General features: G+C 35.3%; 2 protein-coding genes across 14 annotated transcripts in view; one reads left to right on the top strand and one right to left on the bottom strand.

Annotated features, from left to right (window-relative positions):
- Nucleotides 1-443: 443 nt before the first annotated feature.
- Nucleotides 444-11,240, top strand: part of LOC149798216 (sodium- and chloride-dependent taurine transporter-like) — a 58,213-nt gene continuing 47,416 nt past the window's right edge. Inside the window, exons 1-2 of one of the 13 annotated variants that reach the window (XM_089963313.1) lie at nucleotides 473-586; nucleotides 6,685-6,766. The gene's annotated coding sequence lies outside the window, so the exon portion shown is untranslated. Of the gene's footprint in view, nucleotides 672-1,035; nucleotides 1,099-2,810; nucleotides 2,946-6,684; nucleotides 6,926-11,240 lie in introns of those variants that run through there. The other 12 variants (XM_089963305.1, XM_089963308.1, XM_089963314.1 and 9 more) reach the window with 12 other exon arrangements.
- Nucleotides 2,092-3,992, bottom strand: LOC149798217 (uncharacterized). The gene is made up of 3 exons (XM_089960855.1): nucleotides 3,977-3,992; nucleotides 2,608-2,910; nucleotides 2,092-2,460 (listed from the first exon to the last, which is right to left on the bottom strand). Exons 1-3 carry the CDS (start codon nucleotides 3,990-3,992, stop codon nucleotides 2,093-2,095), a joined length of 687 nt encoding a protein of 228 aa, XP_089816981.1. The 3' UTR covers nucleotide 2,092.

Below are 11,240 nucleotides of genomic sequence, written 5' to 3'. Positions count from 1 at the left end.
ATACGTACATATCACAATATATAACGGATAGAATAATAAAAAGACGAAATATCGAAGCAATTAAAGACTAAATATTTTTTATAGAAAAAGTATGCCTTGGAAAACATGAAAATGGCATTACGAATACTGTAAATCACACTAACACTCGCCTAGATCAGCAAGTTGTTCTCCACATTTTTGTTTGTTTTTTTTGACTGGCGGCGGAGACCAACGTTATTCTGCACCACTCGTGCTGAGCCGTCCGCACTATGTATCTTCGGATGATCGGACAGCGCGCTATTAATTAATAAATTTATTTAGACTAACCTTTGTATCCGAAGATACATAATGCGGACGGCTCAGCACGAGTGGTGCAGAATAACGTTGGTCTCCGCCGCCAGTCAAAAAAAAAAAAAAAAGGGTGGAGAACAACTTGCTGGTGTAACACTCGCCTAACTTAACGCACTCGGTAAGAAGTTACTCACGCCATAACTTCCGCACAGTGCGCGTTTCTCGAACGTTCACGAAAATCCGATACATCATCGCAACTTGCGCGCCTGCCGCAGGATTAAATCCTACGTTTCTTCAGCGACAGGAGACAAGAAAGGTATAATTAGTGATGTAAACTTGTGGAAGGAAAGACAGAGCCACAGATGACAAATACATTTTCATTGACAACCATATTGGCAGAGGTATATTCACGGTCTAGCAGATGGTCTGGGAGGGGGGAGGGTAGTAGTCCCTAATCACTACAAGTACAAACATATCATGAGCTTTTTGGTAGCCACACGCATAGAAAACTACAGACAAAATATCCTCGCGGTATCGGTTTCGGAGCCCTTAATAAGAAATCGCGGAATAATTCGTAAATAACCTAAGTCTTAGTAAAGGTTCATTAACACTTTCAATCTTCATTATACTTGCACTGACAGTCCAAAATTTTACAAGTATTCATCGGTGCTGACATTTTTTTCAGTAACAGTTTAGTTATGCGTACAACGTATTGTTTACCTTGTTTATAACGTCATCTGTTTCGGACCGGTTGATCACAGCGCCACTAGCGGCCATCGTAGAGATGAGAGAAAATGTATGGTGACGAGACATGGCAACATTGGAAAAGTAACAATTTATAATCTAAATAGGAATCAATAACGTCATTTTATTTTTAAAAAATTCTGTTTAGTTTCCTTAACATAAATTAATGAACAAATTTTTTGCGATAAAATTGTTAAGATGGTTCGAGAACTAGATTAACTTATTTTCGAGATTAGATATGTATACACGTTAATGCTTCCTTTAAATATCTCCATATTATGGCATGGTTTTCCTTGGCAGTTCTGGATGACCGGGACAATTTAAGACCTCATTTCGCCTCAAGACTTACTTCTGTGCAGTACTTAAAATGAACCCAGTGACTGCAAGCTTGAACAACAGTGTGCCAAATTGACAAGCTCGATGCAATCATCAATCATCATGGCATAAGGCTGTTCTTGTTTGCATACACAGTGGGGTTCACTGTTCTCTACAAACTTCTGCTACTTCATAGTCACTTACTGATACTACCTTCATGCCTGATGGACCAGCCTTACTAACACAATCAGACTGGATTTTAAAAGGGGGTGTAAACTTAAATTTTTTCCCTGACGTTTTTAAACCCTCACATAATAAAGATTCCCTTGATTTTTTCATTTTTCCAATTTACTCATTCTTTTTGGGTCTTCTGATGATTGCCTTTCAAGATGTCTTCTTATTTCCTGCACCATGCTGTCCTCTATTATATACTTTCCATCAGCAACAGTTGTTAGAAGTTTGTGTTCCTTACTGGTCTTTTTTTATTTGGCCAGTAATATATTCTCCTTCGTGTCAAATAAACAGATTGAATGCTTGGACTAAGAGAATGAGATATTACTGATTTGTTCATGTTAAGAAAGCACTCGTCATTATGTGGAGAGATAACATGGTAGGTTTCTGTGATTTTGTTGGAAGCAGAGTCATTGCTTTGATCATGGAATACTGTAGCTAGTATGAATGATGTGCATTCTATAGCAGATGGATTGATGGGGTAGATTCCACATTTTGTTTAAAGATGCTCAAAGATTTGTACTGAACAGACTTAAGCTGCATGCTCTGCATGCAATCTCACATATGGCATGCTTAGGAACAGAGGATGTTGTAATTTCTCACATGAATTTGGCCCTTTCATTTTTATGTATCTCCTGAAAAGGTCAGAAACATCAGAGTTGAGTGGCTGTAGCACATGACTATTGTGAGGCAGTAATATGAACAGAATGATGTTATGTTGCTTTGCCCAATCAGTGATTGCCAAAGATACATGTGATCTGTGTCCGTCATACAAAGATACATGTGATCTGTGCGCGTCATACAAAAGAAGCGGTGGCTGCATAGGATCATGCCTATGTACATAGCTAATGAAATGCTCCACACAATATTCCTGAATACTTGACCATTTGATCATCCAGCCTTACTTGACAGTACGAGAAACCCCCGTTTTTGCACCTTTAAACAATTCATTTCTCATTTACTTTCCTGGAAATACAAAATAGGCCAGAATAGATGCTCCTGAAGCATTTCCAGCCAATAAAACAGTTACATTGTAAGACTTTTAACTGGGAATTTTGACTGGTTTTTGAGTCATCGTTGGTGATGCAAAAGGAGGGGTATGATTGTTGGAAATGCACTTTTCTTTAATCTTGTCAATGTACTGTGGTTTCTCTTTCAGGTTATATGTGTTCACGATTTTCTCCAGTTCTTCAAAATATGTGGTTATTTTCTCTCTGGAAGTGGATTTGGCACGTGCGATACCAAATGACCTTGGCTTTTTAACTGTTAAATTAGGCCACTGTGAGAAGAAGTTACAATACCACTGCAGTGATAGTGAATTATCCTTCTGACAGAGTCTTATGTCAGCAGCTTAGTCAGTGTCCAGATTATATACATCCAAATGGGTATAACCACACCCTACTTTCACTTAAAGCAACATGTAGTCTACAAGCCTGGCTTCCTGTTCTAGAGAAAATAATGGATTTAGCCATGATTTTACAGTATCAATGTCCACTTCACAAATGACACGTTTGCATAAAGTTGTTTCCGAAAAAAATTGCAATCTTGCAGCCTTTTTAACTGGCATTTTCTTCTATTTAACATCCATACATGCTTTTGCTAAAGATTGTTGGCCATAGTAATGATAGTGTCAGTGCAAATTTCCACCATTCTGAAAATCATGAAAATTGTGTGTAATAGATTTATGACAGGGATAGAAAAGTTTTGCACTGTTTTATTTATAAAACACCATTACAATTACAGAGAAAAGTACAGACAAAATATAAATGGGTAGAAATATGTTCATAACAACTAATAATAGACACAAATCTAATAGGTTACTAAGAACAGTGAAAAAGTGAATGAGTAAGCAATGTATCAATAACAGCAAAATGAATGACAATTTATTCTATATATACATGTACTTTAAAATATTTTTAAAAAAATTTTTAATTTTTTTTTACATCAACATCCATATTATAAGCATTTTAATTAGGATCGTTTATGGCATTGTAAAATATACACAATGTTTGTGCTATGACTTATTTTAAATAATATAATCTTGAATTTATATCTTGTTATTAGTTTTCTTTTGAAATTATTTCACTTAAATATTACTGTAACAATCAATATCAAATTATATACCTACTTGTGTAGATACCCAGACAACTTTTACATGCTATAGCAGACTAATGGAAATTGAAAAGGAGAATTGCTTTTACAAAGAATTTTTTTGAAGTTCTTGAAAAAATTGATTAGCTGAAAAAAGAAAGTATGATGACACAACATAATACTTCTCTGTGTCCCCCAAAATATTCTTTGTAAGATATAATTAGTCAAATGGAATTCAGTGCTTTCTTTCTGTAAATGAGATGTATTATAAAGTGTAATTGTGTGTAGAATTTATAAATTATGTTTTCCAATGATCTTTATTAACCTAGTGATAGGTACATCTTTTGAATAGCTTAAAACACATGACAACCAATCAAATATTGGGAAAAATGTATCACTATTAAAAAAGTATTATAATAAACATTGTCTTGCAAGTAGTTCACAAATAAGAAACTGTTTCAAAATCATCCCAATAATATCTGTTTGATAATGTTTCCACTTTATGGACAGGGCCATCAAATATCACTTAATTATCATTTTCTTCATTGTTGTCACTATCATAGTTTATAGGTAACTTTTCATCAATGGCCTTGTTTTACAGTTTGAACACAGCTGTGATAATCTTCTCACATGTTTGGGGCTGGAAGGGTAGGGGCCCTCCTGTTTTGTGGAAACACCTATTAATGCAAGAAACAAAGCTTAAAATTCATATGAATAAAGATAAAATATCATTTCACTTGACATTGTTTAATGAAAATGAGTTACCGTTGTATTTGAAAATCTTTTACCTTGTAATTAGAATATGCATGAAATGTTTTGGCAGAAATAATAGAATGTATTATGAAACATAATTTAGTTACAATTATTTTGAAATGAATCTACTGAAAAAAACATTTAAAAATATTTAGTGGAGTTATAGGACTCATGGTATTAATGATACGGAAAAATGGGAACCAATCAGTGGTGTCGCTAGAGGGGTGCAGGGTGTGTGGACTGCACCGGGTGACACCATCTCAGAGGGGTGACACCAAAATGAAAAATTGCAAATTTTACAGAGCACACACTGCTCGGTCTAGTCGGATTTCATAAGCGGATAACCGATCATAGTTAAATACATGACCAGCAGTGGCGTCGCTAGCGGGATGCAGGGGGTGCAGACTGCACCGGGTGACACCATCAGAGGGGGTGACACCAGAATGACATTACTAAGGATTCTGTATGGTCTGTTATGGAAGGAGGACCATGGGGGTGACACCATGAGCTACCACATTGGCTGACGACAACCCGAGTGATGCCACTGGAACCAATCTAGAAAGTGGTGTCAATGATGATACAATAAAGTATATATGGGTTTGGCTGGCCAGGAGTAATTCATAGTGAAAGTTAGAATTTAGTAAAGAGAATCTTTTGGAGCTTATCATAGCTGTTAATGAAACAAACATATTTATTTGATGGAATTTCAGTCCTTTTTACAGACCTGAGTTTGTAAAATGCATCACTGAAATTAGCATCTGACTTTTTGGTGTGAAATTGAAAGCACATGTTTCAAACATGTAGATTGAAAAATTGCTGCAGCTAATATGGTTTTCTCTACACAGAACCTGACATCAAGGTTGTGTGTATACTGACAAATATAGGCTTGTTGAATTTTTAATATCATGGTGTTAGCATAGCTTTAATTTGGGAACTTAATTAGTACCGTGAGTCTTATAGAGAAAAAGAGACATAAAATTGTTCCACATATGCATGTACAATTAATATTACCATAAATGCAAAATTATGGTTCTATTTGTGGATAACAAGCAAGATAAATACATTTGTAATCCTTGGAGTTACTTCAGTGGGATATTAAACACACTTTCACATATGGCAACTTTTGCTATCAACGGGGAGGGGGTGAAGTGTGTAGATTTAACTAGGCCTTATGGAGTGACGTGTGTAGGTTTAAATAGGCCTTGTGGAGTGATGTGTGTAGATTTAACTAGGCCTTGTGGAGTGACTTGTGTAGATTTAACTAGACCTTATGGAGTGACGTGTAGATTTAACTAGACCTTATGGAGTGACTTGTGTAGATTTAACTAGACCTTGTGGAGTGACGTGTAGATTTAACTAGACCATGTGGAGTGATGTGTAGATTTAACTAGACCTTGTGGAGTGACGTGTAGATTTAACTATGCCTGTTGGTGAGTTTTCACTTTGGTTAATAACTATGCAGTCAGATACATAAAGTATTAAATTCAATTAAATTTAGTGAATGTTTTCGAACTTCATGTGCTTTATTTTAATTGGTGTATGCCTACCTGACTTCAGTTGTAAATTATATGTGATTTGGGGAATTTCAGTCATTTGAATCTCCTTTTCTGTAGATACACATGTAGATGGTCACCTTGACCTTTGACTCACTTACTGCAAAATATGACAAGGCTGGTAATATATTTCAATATGAAATTAAAGAGTGATAAATAGTGATAGTCACCTTTTTAATTCTTGATTAGATAGATCTATTATAATATTTTTAAAATTTTCAAATTGAACTCTATAAAATTTATAATAAGATATAACTAGTGAAATGGAATTCGTTGTTTCGTTTCTGAAACTGAGGTGTATTATTTCATATATTTCATAACAGCAGTTAAAAATATAGGTGAACACATTAATCTTTACCTAAATATTGATTTGCAAGCTCCAAATGCCCATTGCACAGCAACTGGTTTTGTGTGGACATCATTAAATCTTTGTTCTGTAGCTGACTGTAGTCATTAGCCAGGGTCAGTGTGGGTACCCTGAATCCCCAAGGCACTCATTTCCATGTGTTCATTCAAACCAGAATTCTTCAGCATAAAGAAACATGCACAGATCCAGGCCATTTACAAACTAAGTGTATAAATCTGAGGTGCATGTATATTCCACTAAAACTGAAATATAATTACCTATGCAATATATATATATATATATATATATATATATATATATATATATATATATATATATATATATATATATATATATATTATTTTTCTTTTCTTTTCTTAGGTACTAAGAATGTGCGCTTGTTAATGTGGACATTTTGGATTATGAAACATCAAAAGACTCTTAACATGTCACAGCAGTCCAGGTCATTGACACATTAGCATGTTCAAGACTACAGGCACATAAATATATTCAATAATAGAATTTATTTATTTTAAATATATTTGGAGTTCAATTGGAACTTCATATGCTTCGACGTGTGATAGAACTTTTAGGACTGTTTAGGATTTTATTTCGCAATACTGTAAGTACTTTTTTAATTTTCACTTTGCATCCTGGGTTTTTTAATTTTAAGTTGATGGTTTTCAGTCTATTCTGTTGCGTAGTTTAAGACATTAGAATTGTAACAATCTTTTCGTGAAACATATCTTAATTTTATTAAATGGTGAAGAACAATAAATGAGCATAGTTTTTTTGTACATACATTACTATTATTTGCAACCAGATATGTATATACATGTAGTAAGAGATGGATAGGTTTCTGACTATGTTTCTGACCAATCAGACATGTCAAAATGGCAGTAGGTAGTCATCCTACCTGGCCTGGTGTTGAATTGAGTGGTCAATGCCCCATTGTAATATCTGCTGCATAACATTTGATTGATATTTGCCCCTCTGATATACACCATCAACAGAGCTGGGATCACCCTGCCTGGTGTTGATTTTTGTTGTCAATGGGCTACATGATTGCCATTTACCCCTGTGATGGACAGTCAACAGAGATGGGGTAACCATGCCGGGTGTTGATTTCAGTGGTCAGTGGGCTATTGTAATGTCTACTTCACATTTGCACTATGATATACATTGACAGTATAGCAGAGTTGAAGCAAGTTGTTTGATTTCAAAAGTGTAATGGCACCAGCTGTACCTTATTTTAAAAAAACCTCCCTATCTGACTCACCCTCACACTTAGAATCACAAGAAAGAAGTAGATATATCGACAGATTGTTTTCAGTATTTCTGCCTCTATTCATTTAAGTTTATTTTATTTCCATTATACTATCTTGCCATCTAAATTAAATTCATCGTTAAGCTTGGTTGGTTAGCATTTGTAAAAAAAGAAGTATTATATACATGAAAGAACATTATCTATACTCAAGTCAGATGTGTTAGAACACAAAATAACATCATCTTTAGTATATATTATATGTTCAGTGGCATCACTAGGGGGGCGCTGACCGAGCTGGGTGACACCATCAATGGGGGTGACACCAAAATGATATTACTAACGATTCTGTATGGTCAATTATGGAAGGAGGTCCATGGGGGTGACACCATGAGTTACTGCACTGTGTGATACCAACCCTAGTGACGCGACAGTATGTTTATGGTACAGAGAAGGTTATTTGGTGTTGTCACAAATTTTAGTAGTGACACGTTTTTTTGTGGGTTTCTTTTTTATAAAACGTCAGACTCGTTTGTTAGAAACTTTTAGTGGTCTTCAGCTAGTTTTTTATTACTTTGATATTTACAATACAGCTGCATGCATCATTGTAGTCCTACAATGTAAGACATAGCACATGCTATTTTGCCTTGCTGCCATGTCATGACTATATGACCGCTGATGTCATTGACATGTAGGTTGCGAGAGTTGTATAGTTACATGACTAGGAATGCAAATGGCCAGATCCGGATCAAATGTTTAGCAACGATGTACTTTCGTCTCGTCTATCAGCGGATTAAAGACATAACGAATGCTATGATTGCAATTTCTGAGAAAATAAATCATATTCCTATCGATTTCATGCAGGTATATCTCGATGAAAGGTCGTTCAAGTTTGCTGAGCCAGCTAGTAAACGGCTAGACCAGCAAGTTGTTCTCCACCTTTTTTGTTTGTTTGTTTGATGGTGTCGGCAAATTCTAACGTTTCGATAGAGAATGGACCCTGTCCCTGCACCCCAACATAAATATCCATATATCAAAAATGGGATGACAAGGGTCAGAGGAAACTGGGACTAGCTACATTGAATCCAGATTATACTGGATCACACCTTTAGGCTCATTTCGTCCAAAAAATGCGTACTTTAACATTGATTTTGCCATATGCACTTCTCGGGCATCTTGATAACGACCTTCCAAAAGAATATGTATGTATAAGAATCCAAATGAAGTGAATACTTGCCACTTAAAGGTAATTAGAATCAAATTCTAAAAAATGACACTCATTACTGAAATAGTCGGTGCTGAATGCCTTTATGAGATGTGTGACTTTTTAATATATGTAATTGTACACTATACAGCATTAAATGAAATGCTAATAAAACAGGAATTTTGAATGTTTTTTTGTATATTACTAATTGTGTTTTTTAAAATAGATTTAAATTCTTGTTTTTATTTCAGACACACACACGATGCATAATTGGTATTCTTAACCCCCACCTCCCCCCCACCAAAAAAAATACCCCAAAATATCCCCTGTACCACCTGTAAGCTAGCAGATTCGCGATTGGGCATGTAAATTCTATATATAGCAGTGTATTGTGAGTGGCACATTTAAATATGAATGAACGAGACAAAATACAAATCTGAATGCGTGCGGGTAGCAGATGGGATCACAAAATCGGTCTCAGTTTATCATCGCACCAGGTCATCACTTGCAGAATAATGTTACTGGCAAAGCGATATCTTGATATTAAAGGTAACGTAATGCATACGTACATGTATTAGTCCAGTTCACAGTAAGGTCATACTTTGGGGTGGGGGGCACCAAACAGATGCGCCTCCCCCCATTTCCCAAAAAAATAAAAAAGTATTTTATATTTTTGTGTTTTCCCCTCAGGTATGTAGTGTGTTTTATTTAAATTAGAACTTATATAAAAAATTTAGTCTTAGAATTTTTGATGGGGTATTTATGTTTCCTTAGTGTTATCTAAAGGGTTGTTCGTCCGAGCCTGTTTTTTTCCACCTTGGTCGAAGTTCCTTCCCTTGAAATTTTGTGACCTTTGCTAAAGGTCGCCTAGGTGTTTGTTATTTTTGAATTTTGACAATGGAACGGTGTACTATCTCAACTTATAAAAAATTTTTTCTATGGTTTTAATCGAGTGCTGATATGTGTCGTTCCTCGTGGTAGTTCTAGGAATGTCAATAGGCAGGTTACGCTTGACTCCAAGTCCGCACTTCTTTATTTTCATTGTGTTTCTCCTGAGTCGAGTTAGGCCTCCTTTTATTAATTTATCTAAATATTTTATTTTATTTGAAAGAGTCCAAAATTGTTTATTTTCCCACTTGTGGGTTGATCAGCCATACAGTACAGGAGCTGTATGATTTAGAGATAGAAAAGAAGTTAGTAAAATATTAATTGTGAATTAGCCCATGTTTGTGTTTTATGTCATTGTTTGGTCTGTTTGTGTTATGTGTTATACATGGGGTATTTTTCAAAACTCTTTCATGTGCCTGTCCACTTCGCGTAGCACCATGTGACTTGGCCCCATGATGTCATCGTCTCTACATTCCCCATGTAGGTTCCCTGTATATTCCCTGTATCTTTGTATATTTTGTATATAAGTTTTCTAAGTTAGGTAAAAATTGTGTTCTTAGTTTGGGTTGAAAGTATGTTTAGCTTAGCTGCAGGGAATTATTGGGCGCGCGGTGGGACAGGGTTCGACTCGCATCTGTGTTACCGCTATCGGTATTGCCGAGTCCCTCCCCAACCTCCCCCCCTCAAAATCGTAGATATAGTGTTCACAAGCTATGGGCGCTTGTTTTCGAATATTTTGTTTTCTTATTTAAAAATCTGAATCACTTGTCCGCAGGATATCATAGTTGTTATTATGTAATCTATTATTTTTAAAACAGTTTTGTTATCATAATCCACATCTATATATAAAATATTTTTATGGTATTTATATTTCTTGTAAATTTCCATTATTACCATGATCATGTTATATTTGCTTTTGTTGCATTGGGCCATCGTATGTAGTTTGGTGAAATTAGCTTTTTTACATAGCGGACATTTTGGCATTGTCCTGATCATACGACGTTTGATTGCTTCTTCGCCTGTAAACCAGGCGTTGTGTACATTCTTAAAAATGATGCTTTGTGTTTTTAAAGATCTTATTTTTCCCCCGTTTTTCCAAGTTTTTGGTGTAGTTTATCCCCCAGTTTTCCTGCTCTACTCTACATTTTATATATTTCGTTACTTCTTCTCTAATCCATGCATAACTTTCGCTTATTTCTGATTTCCATAATTCCGTTTTATCCCTGTACTTTAAAAGTATTTCTTTAATATATTTGAATTTTCGTGGTACTTTAAATTTCAGGTCGGTTTCTCAGTATATGTATAGTGCTTCTCATGCAGTAGCTGGGTCTGGTTGTATGTTTTTGTAAATCTGTTGATTATATTTGTTAGTTGTAGTAGTAGAGGGCTTGTCAAACCCAAGTCCCCTCTACTTTTGTCTCTATACAGCGTTTTTTTTCTTCTTTTTTTATATATATTTATTTTCTTGATATTTGTTTGTAGTTTTCTGTTGTTTCTTTTTCCGTAAAATGCACCCCTGGAGCTTTTACCGTATCTGTCAGTAGCACATGGTGGTTGCCCCTCCAGTTTCCTATTTTTAAG

This window comes from Sinohyriopsis cumingii, chromosome 6, assembly GCF_028554795.1.
Source record: "Sinohyriopsis cumingii isolate HCF-2022 chromosome 6, ASM2855479v2, whole genome shotgun sequence".
Lineage (NCBI taxonomy): Eukaryota > Metazoa > Mollusca > Bivalvia > Unionida > Unionidae > Sinohyriopsis > Sinohyriopsis cumingii.
Note: the sequence above shows the minus strand (reverse complement) of the source record. Positions and strands in the feature narration are given on the sequence as shown.